General features: G+C 27.7%; 1 protein-coding gene across 2 annotated transcripts in view; it reads right to left on the bottom strand.

Moving 5' to 3' along the window:
• LOC101239386 (exportin-5) overlaps positions 1-21544 on the bottom strand; it is a 154703-nt gene that overhangs the window by 66530 nt on the left and 66629 nt on the right. For both annotated transcript variants that reach the window (XR_010640760.1, XM_065805213.1), the window contains exons 12-15: positions 14366-14488; positions 14120-14220; positions 5343-5411; positions 5176-5271 (exon numbers count right to left, since the gene is read on the bottom strand). Coding sequence is in view for 1 of the 2 variants with exons in the window: in XM_065805213.1 (XP_065661285.1) it covers positions 5176-5271; positions 5343-5411; positions 14120-14220; positions 14366-14488 (389 nt within the window). In the remaining variant the exon portion in view is untranslated. The remainder of the gene's footprint in view (positions 1-5175; positions 5272-5342; positions 5412-14119; positions 14221-14365; positions 14489-21544) is intronic.

Below are 21544 nucleotides of genomic sequence, written 5' to 3'. Positions count from 1 at the left end.
ATTAGTATTTTTTTTTCTTATTATTTGTAATTTTTTTTTCTTATATACTTATAAAAAAATTCTTGATGATAATAGTTAGTTAGATCAGCTATTTATAATAAATTAATAATGGATAATAGATATTAACATAATATTAAAAAAAATTAATAACAATCGGTTCACATTTATATCTATATACAATATCATATATAAACAATATGACTATTTACATGATATTAATAGTTAAATTCAAAAAAAAAAATTATTAAGCTGTTTTGAATGGTTTTGAATCTTTTCTTATGTTAGTTTACATATTTATTGGTGTCAGGAGGACGCGGGGGGGGGGAGGGGTTGTTGAGGGTGTAAAGGGGGAGTAAAGGCTGTAATATTAATGAATTAAAGCTTTTTTGTGAAAAAAAAAATACATATATATATATATATATATATATATATATATATATATATATATATTAAAAAGTATTTTTAAGTTTCAAAAATGCATTATACTAGCACTAATTTAAACAATTAAATTTTAAATTTGTCATATATAAACTACTTTATAAGGAAAGAGGGGGTCTTAAGAAGAGATTACATCTTTTCAATGAGATTATGATAAAAAATAACAATTTTATATACAAAATAAAATATTTTATTACATTATTAAGATAAGTGAAATTTAAAATCTTCGAATCTTTGAAAGTCATTTTCTTGTCATATAATGCAATGTTATTAAAATTCAATAAATACGGCTGCATATTAATTTTTTGAAAAAAACTATATTTGTTTTTATTTCAATATATATTATTTGATAATTGGCTGATCTGTTGTGATCAGCGTCATCAGGTATAATAAAAATTGTTACAAAGAAAATTGTTGTAATAAAAATGAACCGTTAAAAAGATAACATTAAAAAGAGCATGAGAAAATACAAAATAGGATTAAATGTTGGCGTCACATAATCTAATAAAAAATGGCCCCCAAGCTTTTGTTATAATGTTATCACCATCATCCCTATTAAGAATATTTTTGCCACTTCCTAACGCTTGTCAAACTTTAGCTTTGTTCATTTCCAGGGATTCTCGAATTTTCCGAAGATGATTTTCTGGAGCTACTGATATGGTTTTCGGGTTTAACCAGTCAAATGTACCTTGGCATGATTTGGAATGCTTAGTAGCATCAGAACTGGCCCATTTTCCTTTTTTACTATTTTTCTGGTGCTCAATACATCTTGATATAATTTTCTTTTTGCTTTCACCAATGTATATAGAGTTGCATGAACATTTTATTTGGTAGACGCCTGGGTTTATATTTGAAGGAGGTTTTGTTTTATTGTTACAGAATATATTGTTTAAACTTGGAGTTGATGTAAATATAACTTCTATGTTTTATTTTTTAAATTCTTTTTTAAGTTTGGGGCCAACATGGGTACCCATGGTAGCCTTATAAATGGTTGGTTGTCAGTTGATATTTTTTTCATCTAATATCGCCAGAGACTATTGGCGTTATTAGTTTAATTGTTCTTATCATGCCCATTTTCAACAAATATTTTTATTTAAAAATCAAATTTCTGTTGGAGGTATTTTTGAGAACATATTCTTTTTGCACGGCATAAAAACCAGTTGAATACGCCAGTGATGATATTAGGATTGATATTTGAATTTGGTTTAAGTTGAATATTAGTTATTGCTTCTTTTCAATGTATTTGAAATTCATAAGCTCTATGCATTGTGTTTGTAATATTAATACCTAGAAAATTAAGTTGTTTTTGGTGGTTTTCGAGTTCAACAGTGTATTTTATGGCAGGATTTTGTTTGTTTAGGATATTATGAAACATTTGTTGTTGTTTTAATGAGTTAAAGCAAGCGTGACAATCATCTACATATCTCATGAAAGTTTTTGGTTCACATGTTTAAATAGTAGGTATGTTAAGCGCTTTTCTTTCTATATTTTGTAGAAACGCTTCCCCAATAACAACTATTAAGAACAAACCTATAGGACCTATAGGAATTAGGTATTATTCAAATTTTGTTATCATATAAAAAATAGCAAATACTCAATGAAAATTCTATTAATCGGAGTATGTCTACAAGCAAAAGTTTTGTTCGAGTCTTTAAGTCATCGATGTCATTATTTAATATATCAATAATAACTGGAATAGCTTTGTTAATGGGTATGGATGGATATAAATTAACTATATCAAAAGAAACTTGAACTTCATTGGGATCTATTTTCCAATATCTGGCTTCATTAACAAAATTTTAATTAATAAGTCGATTTTTTGGTTTAGTGTTGGTTGAATGATATTAACGAAGTATTTGGAGGTTCTATATGGTGGTGTTGATTGTTGATACAACAGGACACATTGGGTAATCTTTTTCGGGTTTGTGCCCGTTAATCATTCCATATATTCTAGGTGGTGCGCAATCTGATGGATACATTTTAAAATACGTAGTTGTAAATTACCCTCTTTTCTTAATTTACACAACTGTTTTTGAAATTTGGTAGTAAGTGTGGGTGTTGGGTCATGATCAATAATTCTGCTATTTTCAATTTGTTCTTTTAATTAAAGACATGCATTCATCTTGTATAGTAATGTAAAACCTGTGCCTTTATCAAAGGGATAAATTCTAATATCCGAAGTCATCTATAAATTCTAATATCCGGTCATATATAAATATATATATATATATAAAATATATATATATATAAAATATATATATATATATATAAAATATATATATATATATATAAAATATATATATATATATATATGTATATATATATAAAATATATATATATATATATATGTATATATATATATATATATAAATATATATATATATATATATATATATATATATATATATATGTATATATATATATATATATATATATATATATATATATATATATATATATATATGTATATATATATATATATACATATACACATATATATATATATATACATATATATATATATATATATATATATATATATATATATATATATATATATATATATATATATATATATATATATATATATATATATATATATATATATATATCTGAAATGATATCATTATTTTAGTGAAATAAAAAACACATTTTAGTTTGAAATACATATTTCGAACTTACAAAGTTCATCATCAGTTTAAAATGACCAATATAAAATTTTTTAATATATAGGTTACAAAGTAATTTAAAATCCATTAAAAATTGCTGTTAAAAAAAACTTTATAATACATAACTAAAATAAAAAATATAATACAAAGGAAATAGTAAAAAGACAACCAAATTCAAAGTTAATATTCATTACCTCTCGTGTAATGAATATTAACTTTAAATTTGATTGTATATTTATTATTTCATTTGTATTATTATTTTTTTTTAATTATGCATTATAAATAGTTGTTTTTTTAACAGTAATTTTTAATGGATTTTAAATTACTTTGTAACCTATATATTGAAAAATTTTATTTTGGTCATTTTAAACTGATGATGAACTTTGTAAGTTTGAAACATGCATTTCAAACTAAAAAGTGTTTTTTATTATTAATAATAATAATAATATATATATGTATATGTATATATATGTATATATATATATATATATATATATATATATATATATATATATATATATATATATATATATATATATATATTATATATACAAATGTATATGTGTATGTATATGTATGTATGTATGTATGTATGTATGTATGTATGTATGTATGTATGTATGTATGTATGTATGTATGTATATATATATATATATATATATATATATATATGTATTTATAAATATAAGGTGAATTTCAATCCAAGATTTTGGCTGTTCTGGCCATAACTTTGGCCGCGGCTATAGTTTATCAAACCGGACCCCAGTCAAATATCAGCCCTGGTCGCTTACTAGCACATGTTGGAATTATTGTTTATTACTATAGCAACCATTCCTTAGGTTATTTAAAAACCTTTTGATAACTTGTATTACAGATCCTATCTTTTTTGTTAACAACTCTATATTAAATTTATTTCTTAATCAAGATTTTTTTATATTTCTCTTAATATAAATAATTGTCAAAATAGATTATTAAAATCAGTTTTGTGTAAAATAACAGGTGTTTCAAACATAAAATGTGTATGCTGCTTGGAAAATCTTATATGGCAAGAAAACAAAGTGGAAAAAGAATGCTCTCTAAAGTTCTATGCTCATTATGTCATTCTTTAAACAGTGCAGAAACACAGAAAATTGGAGTGAAAAACCACAGGTATTAATTATTAAAACACCACAGGTATTAGTTGCAAAAGCACTGCAGGCATTAGTTGTTAAAAAACCATAGGTATTAATTGTTAAAACGCTACAGACATTTTAACAATTAACACCAGCAAAACAGTCTTACAGGTGTTAATTGTACATATCAAGAGTACTAAATGTAAATGTGGCAACATAAGTTCAAAACATGTTTTTTTTCTTTTAGTTTTTGTTATTTATAAACAGATGTTGTAATAGAAATTTTAAATATATTTTTAAATAATTAAATTTTTATAGTTTTACATTCTAAACTCTAAAATATACTTTAAATTTTACAATAACTATTTTCATTACAGTGAAAACTTATCACATTTAAAACTGTTATGTGTTTATTAAGATCAACAAAAATTAAAAAGAGTATCAAGTATAAAACAAAAAGCAATTCACGCTCGTTCATATTAACGATAAAACAAAAAGCAATTCAAGCTTAGTCATGTTAACAATAAAATCACAGAAAATCAAACTGCATAAAATATTTTTACTGTGCTTTTCAGTTATTGATAAGTATACTTGTGTTTCAATAATTTAATTACATTACTTGTCTAGTAGCATTATGCTTTTTACAAATACATCAGATTTTATTTTTCGCATAATCAAAAAGAGAAACAGAGACTGTCACTCCCGCAAGCAAGAATTTTAGTAGATTTAGAGATTTTAAAATGTAATGTTTTTGATATTTTAAAAAACATTCTTATACAAGCTCAAAAAAGCTTTATGATGCTGGTGCAAAAAAAAAATATCATTAGCATTACATTTTTAAATATAATGGAAATCTTTACTTTTAAAAAATTCACTTAAAGTATAAAACTGCACCATTTTACTTTTAAAAAATTCACTTAAAGTATAAAAGTTTATTATACAAATAATAAACATACCAAATTAAAGACTGGCAAGAGATTTGTTTCAGAATAATGAAAAAGTGGGAAAAATGCTTCTATTGTTGTAATAACATGGCTGACAAGTTGTGGTATCTAGCAATAACAAAAAAAAAATTATTGTATATTCAACATAAAGATAAAATAACTTAATATATATTTCTCACCTCACAATTGTATTCAATTAATAACTTTAATATACTATTACAAACTGCAGTCAAGTTGCTATCTATATTCTAAAAAAAAATTTAATTAAACACATACAATAGTTGAATTATTAGTTTTAAAAAAATTTCTCAAACACAATAGTTATAAAATAATCTCTAGTTAAGAGAAAATTGTAAACAGATAAAATGTAAACAGAAATAAAATATCTCTGAATTAAAATGCTCCTTAATAAAGTAAAACATTGATCAGGATTGAATGATTTGGAAATTTCAAAATATTTTTGAATTTCTATGCACTTCTGATGAATTATAACATTTCTTCAATAATATCTAAATTTTAATGCAAACAAACTAAGTACTTCACATAAAAATTTTTAATGCAAACCAACGGAGTACTTCACATAAAAAAGGTTCACTATATAATTAATATAATATATATATAATTATATATATTAAAAAGTTTGAAATTATATATATAAACAAGTTTAGAAATTATATATATTAAAAATTGAAACAAAAATTTTAATCTATAGTATAGAGAAATTTCATTTTTGGTTTTAAGCTTGTTTATATATACTGGTTAAGATGTGGTGTAATAAGTATGAAAGACATTTTCTTTTGCACATATTTAATTATAGCAAATATAGAGTATAGTTATATACTTTGAATCCACTTTTCAAAAAGTATTGTTTATCAAACCATTTTATACCTAGGCAATCCACAAAACAAAACAAATAATAATTAGGGTTCCCACCAAACAGAAAAAAAAATTTATAAATTCCAGGACTTTCCTGGACTAAATTTCTTTAGTCCAGAAAAGTCCTGGAACTATTTTTCGCATTGTAGTAACATAGTAATGTATCTCGCGTATGTTCTCGGGTCAATTTGTTTCTTAACTTGCTTTTTACATGTTTAAGAGCGGAAAATAATCTCTCGCGCTTATCAATATCAACACTTATCGTCAAAATATGGTGATATATATGAAACGTACTTTTCATTGCCAAAGATCCGCCTAATGCTCTCCGTTGCAGAATATATCTAAAGTATGGAAAAATAACCATAATTAATTTTAAAATATATTAAATAACTGAACACATAATAAAATATGAAAAACTTACTTGTAAGTGCATACAAGACATTGGTGCACAAGATGATTCTTTTCTTTATGAGCTCCTGTTTTGTAGTCATTTTCTGTCAATACGCGTTCTTCGTTATCTGAATTTTCTGCTTCGCTATCTTCCATTCAATATCCCGAATCGACGTGAGCCAAGAGCTTTCAAATAGAGTCGAAGTATTTTGAGTTCTTGTCCAAAACTAACACAATCAACGATGTTCAATAAGGGGAATTTTGCAATATATGTATTGAAATTGTACGCATCAACTTCTTTGTCAGTCTTACAAATCAGCATATTTTGACATACAATTGAACACAAAGTATTTAAATCTTCGCATCTTTTATCACTAAATTTAGCACGCATCTCTGTCAATATATTACCGAATATTAAAGAACGTATTTCTTGAAATGTCGATCCCTGAAACGCATATAGCTGTTTCATACGGACACTGCAACCGCTGTTCCCGTATGCTATACTTAAACGTTCTAAATCATTTTTCAACTCTGAGTTTTCAGGATCTAATTTCACGATACCATATATATTTCTTTGAAGTGCCTATAAATATAATAGTTAAGATGCAAATATTTTAACATTAAAATGTATATGTACCAAACATTCTTTTAACAAGGTTAAATAATTATGAAACAATCAAATAAGATAATTAAAAATAATTAATATTGATATTATTACATTGCAATATGAATCAGCATCAGCAATATGAATCTCCAGAAGTGGTCTAATTTTTTTCCAGTTTCTTCCAATTTCAACAGGGTTGCAGAGATTAATTGATTCACGCTGGAATAATCTCGAAACTGCATTATTGCTATTAACTCATCCAAGTGAGACATCATCTGGGAATATAATATAGCTAAAATTATACTCTCTTTTCGTAGAACTTGTTGAAGGAACGTAAAGGCAGTTCCTCACGTTTCCACATTAAAACCAGAGTCAGCGGCAATTAAATCCAAAGTAGAGATTAATTGAACAACTAATCCATCGTTAACTTGCTTCTCGGCATCCTCACTGTTAAATCTACCTATTAAACTAGTTACAGCCTTCTATGCCACTTATGCATAAGGAACTTAGCCAGCTTTCTACTTCCACTCTGATTATGCTTGCTTCCATTGACTGTATTAACAAATACTGCACGTCTCTTGTAACCTGCGTTTACAAAGTTAAATAGGTTTTGAAGCATAAAGAACAGCTGCTGAACTAAAGGATGATTAATGAGGCTACAATGGTCAACAACAGCAAGACTAAGGCAATGAGAATGACACCAAATGTGTTGATTCACATTTTGAGTAGCTTCACGAAAATGGTCCGCAAGCTTTGTCATCACTGATACACCGTCGAAACAGTGCGCAATGCAATTCGCTTTCCAGTCAAGGTTTGTTTTGTCCAACATATTAGATATGTCTGTAAATAAATTTGTTGCTCTTCCACGAGTTTTTTCACACATATCAATCAACCTCTCTTCAATGACATTGTGTAATGGAATGTAAGAAACTTATTCATCGATTTCCACTTGGTGTTGCTTCTAAATGGTACGAATTACAAGACACATATGTATATATATATATATACATATATATATATATATATACATATATATATATATATATACATATATATATATATAAAATATATACATGTATATACATATATATATTGCTTTTCGTATGGGTCCTTTACATCAAGCATATATGGTATAATCCCGCATATATAGGCCTTTTTAATAAAAATCCTGCATGGGCTTTTTAGAGCCACCATGCCCCTGCTGCTTGAGGGTCATCAACTATATCACCAAGTATAATAGCCATAAATGCAACCATTGTTTGTCTGTTTGGAAGTGTTGTTGTTCTAGTATGTTCTTCATCAAGCAATTTATTTTGAAAATTTTTTTTATAGATATTTTCTAACTATTTTATCTAAATAAAAAACCTTATGTTTGTAAGCAGTTTATAAGCCAAAACATTTTAACCTCTGATATTTTATACTTTTTACTATCATAAAGTTTAATAACTATGTAAGCGACATTTATGTATGTATGTATGTATATATATATATATATATATATATATATATATATATATATATATATATATATATATATATATATATATATTATATATATATATTATAAATATATATATATATATATAAAAATTAGTAAAAACACTTACTTAATTTTTGATTACTTCAACACTGTGTTTCACCATCAGTAGGTTCATCAGGAAGAAACTTCAGGTCAGTGAAATATTCTTCCTGATAAACCTACTGATAGTGAAACACAGTGTTGAAGTAATCAAAAATTAGATAAGTGTTTTTACTAATTTATTATTGCTCTGCTCTTTTAGAACATTGAGCACTCTGTTTGTAGAATACACTAACATTATATATATATATATATATATATATATATATATATATATATATATATATAAAAATATATATATATAAATATATATATATATATAAATATATATATATAAATATATATATATATATATATATATATATATATATATATATATATATATATATATATATATATATATATATATATATATACATATATATATAGAACCCTTAGATGTTGTCCGAAAGTTTTTTCCATATTTTGTTGACAAAAAGTAAAAATTAAAATGCAAGACCGGAATTTTTTTTTTTTAATAATGATAGACTGCCTGCCCCAACCAAACCCTCAGTCGATGTAGCAGCACTCCCTTGCGGGTCAGGCTATTTGTCAGTCGATGTAGCAGCACTCCCTTGCGAGTCAGGCTATTTGTCAGTCGATGTAGCAGCACTCCCTTGCGAGTCAGGCTATTTGTCAGTCGATGTAGCAGCACTCCCTTGCGAGTCAGGCTATAAGATAGTCGATGTAGCAACACTCCGCGCATGATTTACAGTAAAAAAAATAAAAATAAAAACATTTTATTAAAAAAAATAAAAATAAAAACATTTTATTAAAAAAAATTAAAATAAAAACATTGTTTATATTGTTAAAAACATTCACAATGTTTTTAAAACATTCTGGTCAATTAAATTTGCGTTTTTGTGGTTTTTTTAAAAAACGATTAATTTGTAATTAAATTAATGGTTTTTACTTTCGTCCAACACGGAAATGTTGGACGAAAGTTAAAAGTAATTAAAAGTGACGTATATGTTGGCGTAAGAATCACTTTTTTCCTTCCGCTCTTCCCAAAGCCAACAAACTATAGATCTATATATATATATCTATATATATATATATAATATATATATATATATATATATATATATATATATATATATATATATATATATATATATATATTTATATATATATATATATATATATATATATATATATATATATATATATATATATATATATATATATATATATATATATATATATATATATATATTAGGGTGGTCCTTATTCATTACAAAAAAAATTTTCTTCAGCTTTCTGACGGGGCACCCCCTTGAATGGTTGACGTTTATGAAAAAATAATTGTACTGAAAATTTTATTTGAAAAAAAAAACATTTTAGGGGTCCTTACCGCAGAGTTTATATCTATAAAAGTGCCCACAGAAGGCTCATATGCTCAGTATTCTACAATATGAATGATTAGGACAAATATGATCACAGAGCACAACATTGCTTTATTGAAGCACATTTAAACAACTGTTACAGTGTTACATATTGTAATTATTATTGTCCTTCTGTGTTGAGACTGTCAAAGTGACAAAAACCGTCTAGTTAGTCCATTGCCAGGGTATTCTTCGCTTGATCAGGAAATCGCTGACGGTACTTCTTTACAATTAAGAGAAGGCACTGTTTCTGCTCATCGTTTGTGTGCAGCTTGTTGTATTCGTCCATTAAGGCAACTCCACATTCTGCTATGTCATTCACAACTCTCATACTACTGACAGTGTTCTTCGTATAGTGTTCTTCAGTGAGCTTCACATCTTTGTTGAGGAAAGTTGACGGTAGACCAGAGATGGTGAAGAATCTACAACTGCTCTTGGTGACAAAGTCTTCCAAGTTCTTGGAGCTCACCAGCGTAGGATCAACAGTTATCCTCTTCAAAGGATGTTCTGCACCCGGTGCTTGCAGGGCACTGATTATCAGACGTTTAGTGTCATCGGAGACTTCGTCATCAAAGAAAGCCAATGCAATCAGTTCTTCTGACAAGTACCACAAATGTCCTAAAATTTTCTTCATTGCGATCTGAGAGAATGCTTGATTCTGTGCCTTGTATTTGTCGATCTCCTTGATAAGCTCGAGATCAACACGAGGCGAAGATGGCGCTCTAAACCAGGCCTTGACATACAGAGTCACTGTGAAAAGACACACGTCTGCTATTCCCTTCTCTTCTTTCTTTGTCATCTTGAACTGGCTTCTCAGCATCCATATTTTCAATGAATAAATAGCCTTGGCCATCCATCTGGCTCGATGCAGTCCTGCCGGAGCTTTGAATGAGCATCCTTGAGATGGAACGCCTCCCAGAAACATTATTGTCAGCTCTAGCAGTTCGTGATAATCATCACGAGGCTGAAACTGTTGCAGTTGGTTTTCAGCGAATGCAATAATTTCATTTGCAACACAAACAAAGTTTGACCGGTCAATGATTTCCCAACTGGTTTGAAACCTTTTAAAAATCATGATGTCGGACCCTTTGAAGGGCCAAGAGAAAGACTAACCATTGCCCAAGAATATTCCTAAAATGTGATGACGGCAAGCAAACCAGAGCAAATCTTTGTCAAACTTCTGCTCCAGTAGGATGCAAGCACCATTTCTTGGACCACTATTGACAGAAGTAGTGTCGAAGCACACGCACTTGACTTTATCAGCTATACCCCACGCTACAGTTGCATCATAACAGCTGTTGCTTCAGCAGTTCCAGATGGCAGCTTCGGTACACAAAGAAGTTGGTCAACTCCTAGTCCAGACACAAGGATTGGGAGCCGGTCCACAATTTTTTTGCTACTGATATCTTCCAGCAATTTCCCATCCCAGCGTATTGTTAGTGGAACTGTTGGCTTGAATTCTGCTTTCAAGTTCTGCTTTCTGCTTTCTCTGCCATTCTCTGCCTACATTTCATCCTTTCTCTTCGAATGAACGATCGATTGATATTAAACTCTGCTGGGTCATGACCGAGGTGCTGCAGTGCTGGAGTCAGGACTAGTGCAGCATTTCTATCACTGACCTTTGCCATATCCAGACATTCTGCTAACTTGTCATTCAGTATTTTGTGTGTGCCACGTTTACGTTTAGTTCTTTTTGAAGTTGTGCTTGATGATGGCTCACCAAATGCTTCATTATCATTAACAGACTCCTGTTTGCTTTCGGAATTCTGAAGAATAGCTTTCTCCTTTCTGGCCACTCCGTCCTGTTCTTCTCTCTCTTTTCTTCTCTTGAAGTTTTCTTCTCTACTGTGAACATCTCTTTCTCTTTTGGCCATGGCTTTGTCAACACTTCCCATCTTACCACGTCGTCCCGCCTCACGCTGAGCTAACAGGAACTCCCTGTCCTCCTGCATGCTAATCATCTTCATGGCGTCCGCATGAGCAATGTCAAAAAGACTCTCTAAGCCATCCTTCCATTCTTCTTCCTTCTTCAGTAGATTTTCAGAGCGCTTTGCTTTATTTTCCTTATTTTTCTTCAGTTTGTCATATTCATGGAACAGACATTCAACTTTTTCAACAACGTGTTTCTTCAACCATGTCGGGATGCAGGTTTTTCCCACACTTCAAGAACGTCATTAGTTGTTGAATGTGATGCTTCACGAACAGTCTGTTTGGTGGCCTCTTTGTAATAGAAGAAAAGTGCCATGACTTCCTTCTTTGACGGTAACTTTGTAGAGCTGAGAATTTCAGACATTTGGCCTACCAGCCAAAACTCAGTTTCTCGTCTTGTAGTTGGTTTGGAAGTCCTACAGCAAGCATCTCCCTTAAAATAATAAATTTTATTTGTTACCATCCAATTTAATTATTCAAATTATATGTAATTTCTAACAAAAACTTATAGAACTCAGAAAACTAACTGACAAAATTTATGTTATGCAATATAAATAAACAACAATGACATATGAAAATTCTGACAAGGTCTAAAACCAATAAATAAAATACACAATTATGTGCATAAATGAAAAGTCAAGTTTAATACTATGGCACTCGGGCAATTGATATTAATTAACAATTTAAAATGGATTTAGCACAGCGGATCAGTCATTCTGTCAGATTTATAATAATTCATTGTTAAATCAATATAACTTGGCAAATTAATATTTAAGCAAAAATAAACAAAGAAAACACTCACTTTTGATCCAGTATCCACTAGGTCAGTTGTTACGGAAGTTTCCCTGAGAGAGTCAGTAGTCACTAATTCAGATTCATCAAATATTATTGTTATATTGAGTGAGTGTCTGTCAGTGTCTGATTACAAATGGCTGACAGCTGGTGAAATGCATTCTGGATAATTTAACAATAAATAACATCATATTGATAAATTATGCAGGCAGTATAGTGTGCAGTGAAAGAGTTCACCGGCATAACAACTAGTGAAATGCAGCCACGGAACCCCATATGATACTTAACTATTATATATGTGGTAGGGACCTCTAAATGTTTTCAGATTTAGCTGATTTTTTTTGTGAATTTTTTATGCATGCATATAAACAAAATTCAAGGGTGCCCTGTACAAAAATCAAACTTTGAAAATTAAGGACCACCCTAATATATATATATATATATATATATATATATATATATATATATATATATATATATATATATATATATAAATATGCCGAATGGTCACACACGAGCAGTGAACGCCTGAGAGAAGAAATGAAGTACATTAGAATAAAGGAGAATTATTTTTCAAACAAAGCATATTTTGACAGTTGTCAAGACAAAAATAAAGATTAATAGAGGAATATTTAAAATAAGACAGACAATGCACCTAAATATATATATATATATATATATATATACATACATATATATATATATATATATATATATATATATATATATATATATATATATATATATATATATATATATATATATATATATATATATATAAATAACAACAACAATAACCTGAATGAAACAAAGCAGTATAACAAAAACTAAATACTATTTTAAAAACAAAAAAAAAACTGTCTATATATTTTAAATTATAGAAGCCTATTCAGTTTTTGTTATGAAATCTTCCAAATAATATTTCAAAAACAAGCTGATTATGTCTTATAGCGTATGTGCAAGTTTTGGTTAGAACCACTAATATAAGAAAATCTATTGAAAACAATTTAAAACTAAACTTATAAAAAAAGGTGGAAGATACACAACAATAATAAATTGACAAGTATCCTGATTTCCAGGACTTTTTCAGGATTTATCAGAAAAACTAAAAAAATACAGGACACTCAAGAATGTTTCAGGACTACTTTAAAATTTAAAGACTTTCCAGGACTTGTGGGAACTCTCAAAATGTACAAAAATAATAATTTATTAAATAGGAGAAATGAAACGGTTTCTAAATGTAGAAATGAAAATAAATTGATACTTTTCATAAATTGATGTGTGAGACTTTTGTATTTTGAAACAGCTTATAAAGTTGAACCACATTAAATTACAAATATTAATAAACTAATAACAAATTACTTTAGAGTTTTTGAAAAACACACTAGCAAAACCCTTCCTTGAAAAAACACTTAAAGAATCCCAAGACGTAATATGTGTTGTCAGTGCCTCACCAGAAAGATCTAAAAAAAAAATCCTAATTGTGGCATTAAAGATGGATATAAATCTTTAACAATAATAATTTTGTATCCTTTTTATCCATAAACAACCTATTTATAACATTACTGTAGGTAACTTTAGCATTAACATTTCTGTAAATTGTTTTACCATTTATAATTGGAGGAAGTACTGATGTTGCTATTTTAATTTTAGATTCACACATATGTAATGCCAAGATGGGATAAAATGAAGTAATACTCTTAGATAACTCAATCATTGAACAGTGAACATCTGAAATGATAAATATATATATATATATATATATATATATATATATATATATATATATATATATATATATATATATATATATATATATATATATATATATATATATATATATATATATATACACACACATACATACACACACACACATACAACCAGACAGGTTTATGAATTTCAGGTTTTTTATGAAATAATTCATTTGTTGTATCTTTTTTTTAACAAAACTTCAATATCATGAACTTTTATTAACATATATATATATATATATATATATATATATATATATATATATATATATATATATATATATATATATATATATATATATATATATATATATATATATATATATATATATATATATATATATATATATATATATCAGGGTTGATAAAAAGCATGATTTTTTTGAAAAAAATCAAAAAAATCAATTTTTTTGATTTAAATCGGATTTTTTTGATTTTAATTACATTTTGGAAAAATAAACTCTTAATCAAGTAGTTTTTAATGAAATGAGTTTTTTATGAAATTATAACTAAATTAATTTAAAATATTGAAAATTTTTTTTTAATGTTGATTATTTACAAATTTTCAAAAATTTGATCAATTAAACTCATTGATTCTTATGCTTTTTGATTAAATAGTTTGAATAGGAAAACCAATTCGCTTTCTTCCTCAATTCTGAGTCTATTTCTAATGCTTGAATGAGCAAGACCAAATGATGAAAAGATTCTTTTAACTCCTGCAGATGAAGCAACAGCAGTAAGTAACTGTTCAACAACTTTCAGTAATTCCTGATTCACAGGATCATTATGATATTTCCATCAATCACATGGCTTAAAAGTTTGAACAATATTATCATGGAACATAAACTTTTCAAATGGTGCTGCTTCTGCTTTAAAGTTAACCAAAAGTGGAAGAAAATCTGGATTCTTTGAAGTTGCAAACTCCATTCCAATCTCTATTTCTTTATCAGTTAATTCTTTACCTCTGTATTTAGGATTAACAATATTAGCCAAGAAATGAGCTGGGTTATTGCCTGTTTGCCTGAATTCATTGTTGTTACTGTTGCACAAACTATTGGTTCATTATGAACATTGCTCCACCCATCAATACTCATGGTTACAGACTGATCATGTAGCAAACTTGAATAGATAGTTAAACTGTTCTTGTGAACAGTATCTAGTAATTTTCCACCAATATTGATTCTATTAGGAGGGTTATATCCTGGGCGTAAAAAATAGATAATCTTGATAAACTCTGGATGGTCAACCATTCTGAAAGACGAGTTGGTAGCTATCTGCTCATCAATAGCTTCCTTTTCAGATTTAGTGGTTTTAATAAGGTATGAATCCAATTTAGTTGTCACTGTCTTGCCACTGCTTGGTCTTGTCACTGTTTTTTTATTTTAACACAAAAAACTTGTTTTATCTACAGCAGATTAACTAAATTCAGTTTTCTTAACAGAACATTGACTAGTTTGTGGTTCTTCAGTTGTCTGGTTGATATTTTCTAAGATTTCTTGACAAATAATAATGTTTTTGTCATCTTGAACATCTTTCAGAAAACTATATTTACCATCACTTTTGTGGTTTCTCATTCGAGCAACCAAACCTTGCATTTGTACACCACAGCTTTTGCATTTAGCGTTATTTCTTTTTTTCCCAAACTTTGCAGGTATTTCTTCAAATCATGTCCAAACTGCATCTTCTTTTCTATCGGCACCAGACATTTTTGTTTCTAGTTATATTAATTTTATTTTACAACTAAATAACAACCAAATATAAATTAATACTGTAATTTAAAAAAATTTGAATATACTCTTATATAGAAGGAATATATTTATATTTATTACATAAATAGTAACAAAAACAGTAATTAATTTAATTAGTCAATAAATTAAAACATGAAAAAAAAAAATTTACTTATATGGATAAAAACCTTACAATAAATTTAAAAATTTAATGATTTATATGACTAATATATATTTTATAATGTATTATCTGACTATTATAACTAATACTAGTTTATGCAGTAGTTATATTTAGCTAGTGCAATTTACTTTAATTTGATTAATCAATAAATAATCGTTAAAAATAATTAAAATCAAAAAACTCAATTTAAATCATGATTTTTATTCGTCTGATTTAAATCGATTTAAATCAACTGATTTAAATTAAAACAACCCTGATATATATATATATATATATATATATATATATATATATATGTATATATATGTATGTATATATATGTACGTATATATATCTATGTTTATGTATGTATGTATATATATGCATGTATATGTATCCATAAAAATGCTCCTTTTACATTTATTAGATTATTAATGCCTTTCCAAAGTTCGTGAAAATTTTTACATTTTCTGAGAAGAATTTTTTTTAAATAGTTTTTTTTACTAAGTTTTACTAATGTAACTATCATATATTTATATTTCTTAAAAATAGTTTTAAACCTGTTTATATTCATAAGATCTTTAGAATTTTTGTTGGAAAAGATTGCACACTTGAATAGATTTTATAATTCCTTTTAGAATCCATGGTTTAAATCAACATTTGAAGTTTTTGATACTATCTTTTTAAATGGGGCATAGTGATTCGAAGTCAATGTTGTTTTAGTAATAAACATTTGGAAATATGAATTAATATCACTGGTCTTTATATCATTCCAGTCAATTTTTTATAAGTCAGATTTAAAGTTTTATTTATTGAAGCATTTAAATTTCCTGCTATTTAAATTGTGTCCACATGGTAATTTGTTGAAATTGGGACAAATACAAAATTGAGGTAAGAGGTTGTTCAAATAATACGTGACAGTCTTAGGTGGTTTAGTCTTTGGTGGTCTTTGGTGGATGGAGTGGTTTAACCACTCTATCCACCAATTGATATTGGTGGATGGAGTGGTTAAACCACTCCATCCACCAATATCAATTGGTGGATGGAGTGGTTTGGTACAGTGTGACGTGACAAATAACATTTTAAATTAAATTTTTATCACTGTGTAAATTGCTAACTCGGAGACATTTATATATAATACGGAATTTTTCAAGAAAAATTATATGCAATGACACAAGTGGCGAGGGTTTATTATTTAACGGAGTCATAACAAATGAAAATAAAAAATTTAAATTAGTTTTTTTATAAGTTCACCTTAAATGATCGGAAGAGATTTATCTAAATTTACGCCATAAGAAAATTACTTGTGGTAATCGCACATATAAAAAGAATTTTTTTTATTTGTATAGACTAAAAATTTTATTAATAATAGTTGCTTAAAATTAGATCTTCAAACATAATAAATAATTGATATTATTCTTGATGGCCACCTGATCAATAAATATTTTAATTTTGCAATACTTTTATTTTTAATGTTATTATTATTATTACTTTTAATCAGGGATGTCCCAAAAAGAACTCCAGATTTGAAAGTCACAAAAATTTTACTTTATCCTAGTTTTTGGTACCCAGGAACTCTAAAATATAAATAAGTTTATGGACTACTAATAGGAAAAAAATTAAGACTTTTAGGTTAGAGGAACAATCATTTTTTGAACCCGGAGTCCTTAAGTATAATGGTGGCAAGGACTCCGGGACTCCAGGACTTCTGGCCTAAAAACAATAAGTTTCAAGTCATTAAATCTCATGAATTTTTTCTTATAGCAGATCATAAGTTAACAAACATGTTTAGAGCTTCTGGACACTACAGACTTGGAAAAAGTAGAGATATAAAGCTGGAGTCCTTTTGGGACTTCACACCCCTGCTTTTAATATTTAGTTTCTCTCTATTATAATGAATTTGTCTAACTACTTTAGTTATGTTATTACTTTTATTATATATTAAGTTATTTATATTTTTACTATATATTAAGTTATTTATATTTTTATTATATATTAGGTTATTTATATTTTTACTATATATTAAGTTATTTATATTTTTATTATATATTAGGTTATTTATATTTTTACTATATATTAAGTTATTTATATTTTTATTATATATTAGGTTATTTATATTTTTACTATATATTAAGTTATTTATATTTTTATTATATATTAGGTTATTTATATTTTTACTATATATTAAGTTATTTATATTTTTATTATATATTAAGTTATTTAGTTACTATGATAATAAGTTTTATTAATATTTAATAAGTTATATTAATTATTAATGTTATTATTAATACTATCTTTACTATATAATTATTTAACTTAATGGTTGTAAGAGAAATAAATTCGTTGTTGTTGTTGTTAAATTGAAAGAGCTAAAACAAATTAAACTCCGAAATAAAGTTGGTATTCTATCATACTGTACGAAATTACTGAACCGTGTACCGAATACACCAAAAAAGCTTGCGGTTAAATCTAAAATCACTTTTGATGGCATGACTAATGCGACCCCATCAATTAAAACAAGTGAAGAGAGTGAAAATTCTAAGTTGTCAAAAGCTTTTTAAAAACAGCCCCGAAACAAGATCAGTTAAAGAATCAAATTTTTATTTTATAAAATGGTATTGCATATCTTACTAAAAGAAGAAATTGCAACTTATTGTCACAAGAAGACTACCAAATACTAGGGTAGTCTTCTTGTGACAACAAGTTACAAAAAAAACTTTTGGTAGAAAAAAACCCAGATCTTCTACTTTGTCAAAAAGCCACTGAACATCAAACAGAAACCAGACTAAAAAGAAAAAAAGCAATAGAAGCTTTATATTCAGATATTAGAAAAAAGTTGTGTGGAATTAAAAATTCTGTGTCAAGAGGTCAACCGCTAGCCTGTGATCAGGACAGTTTAATAAAAGCAATTGTAGATATTGCCATTAAAGGGTCTGCTTCTGATGATAAGAGAAGAACTGAAATTGTTCTAACTGTAAAAGCACTAAATGACTTGGTTGAAGAATTGAAAAAGCATGGTTAGAATTTCTCCAGATCAAGAGTTTACTTAAGATTACTTCCAAGCAAATCATTGAGCAAAGAAGGAAAAAGGCATTAAAACTTATTCAGTGAATAAGAGCGCAAAATTCTGAGCAAAAATATCATACAGACACAAAACTTCCCAAATCATACATCAGTGCCCTTGAAGAACTTGCGGCAGTCTTGGGTCCTAAAGAAGTAACGTTTCACTCCCAGGATAATAAAGCCAGGGTACCAAATGGATTGACAGCTACAAATAAGCCCCAATGATGATGCATATGGAGTACAAGGTGACTTTAGCTGATCATAATTTTGTAATTGCTCCAAGACACAAACTTATTCCTTCAGTAATTGCAGCCATAGAAATCAATAAAGATTGCATGGAAAAACAAGTAGTCACATACTCTGGCCAAACATACATAGCAATCAGAAGTGCAAAACATGATTCATCAACAGCACTTAGTCATGAACAGAATAAACCATCTTCCTGCATTTAAAAACAGCTTATTTACTGAAGATAGAGTTAGCAAACCAGTCATGATTATAACTGTTGATGGTGGGCCAGATGAAAATCCAAAATATGAAAAAACAATTCATTGTGCCAAGAATTATTTCAAAGACCATGACCTTGATGGAATTTTTGTGGACATTAATGCTCCGGCAGTAGTGCCTTTAACAGGGTAGATAGAAGAATGGCTAAGCCATGACCCAATAGGAATTGTACTTCCATCTGATCATTTTGGAAGCCATCTTAATTCAAAAGGATAAACAACAGATAAAGTTATGAAGAAGGCAAATTTTGCCAAAGCTGGTGAAGTTCTTGTACAAATTTGGACTACATAACCCGACTACATAAAACCAAACAGTAAAAAAATGTGTAGAATTTAAACATTTTGGAGCAGAGTGGGATGCTAAACATGTCAGAGAAATTCATTACTTCCTTCAAATTGTAAAATGTAATGATCAAAACTGTTGTGGTCATCATCGCAGCTCACAGTTTCATCTTATTAACTGGTTTTCTTTCATCGCTAATTTCTTTGTTCCAAGGAGAAGATGGTTTTAAATGCAACAATAAAACGAACAACTTTGCATGCTTCTTTTTACACTTATCACTTTGCAAAACAATTTTGCCCACGACAGTTACAAAAAAGTATCCTAAAGGATTGCCATAAAACTACTCATGTCAAGCATTCAAAATTCCTTACCAAAAAGAATTTGTACCAATTACAGTTTATATTTTGCCTATCAAATCAATGAAACAACACAAAACAGCTTGCTCAACTATTGGATATTCAAATGAGATTCAAAAAATTAGACCTCATTGCCTAGTTGCTCAACATCTATCTGAACTCATGTGTGTCTTTTTAAATTCGGAAAAAGAAACAATTGAGTGGTATGATCAGGACAATATTAATACCTCTGACCTCAACTGGCCTTCAAAAATTATTGAAGAACTCAAATACTTAAAGGTCTGATTTGGGAACAAGTTTAAGTTTTAAAATTTCATCAATGGTATTTGTTTTTAAACATAAACTATTACAATTAAAATATACACTTATTAATTTTTTATTATTATTATTATTTTTTTGTCTTTGTCATGTCACACGAGGAAGAAGGAGGGGAGGGTTCTTTAAAACCCCACAAAATGTCACATAGAGGAGGGAGGGTTTATAAGAACGACAAAAAAAGAAGAATTTTAAAATTGTTATCTGGTCCATCTGTGATTTGATATTTTTAGTACAGTTTAGTAATTGTGAGCAACTTGATTGTAGTAAACTGTACTCAGCATCATTAAGCCTGTTGTATTTTGCATGAATTTAAAACAAACCAATATTACATTGGACTGAGTGGCAGCGTCGACTAATTATTGTTATTATTATTTTTTTTACACAAATGACAGTTAAAAGAACAGTAGAATGACAATATCATAGAGAATGTTAGAAACAATAAACAAGAAGTAAATAGCTATGTCAATAATATTATTGAAAATAATACTAATAAATATGACTATTAGGAACGCAACAAACAAAATAACAATAATGCAACAAACTAAATAACAATAATGCAACAAACTAAATAACAATAATGCAACAATATAAATCAATGACATGAAACATTAATATAATAA

Source organism: Hydra vulgaris, chromosome 09 (assembly GCF_038396675.1).
Source record: "Hydra vulgaris chromosome 09, alternate assembly HydraT2T_AEP".
In the NCBI taxonomy this organism is placed as follows: Eukaryota; Metazoa; Cnidaria; class Hydrozoa; order Anthoathecata; family Hydridae; genus Hydra; species Hydra vulgaris.
The sequence above is the reverse complement of the archived record's forward strand: the minus strand, read 5'-3'. Positions and strand labels throughout refer to the sequence as shown.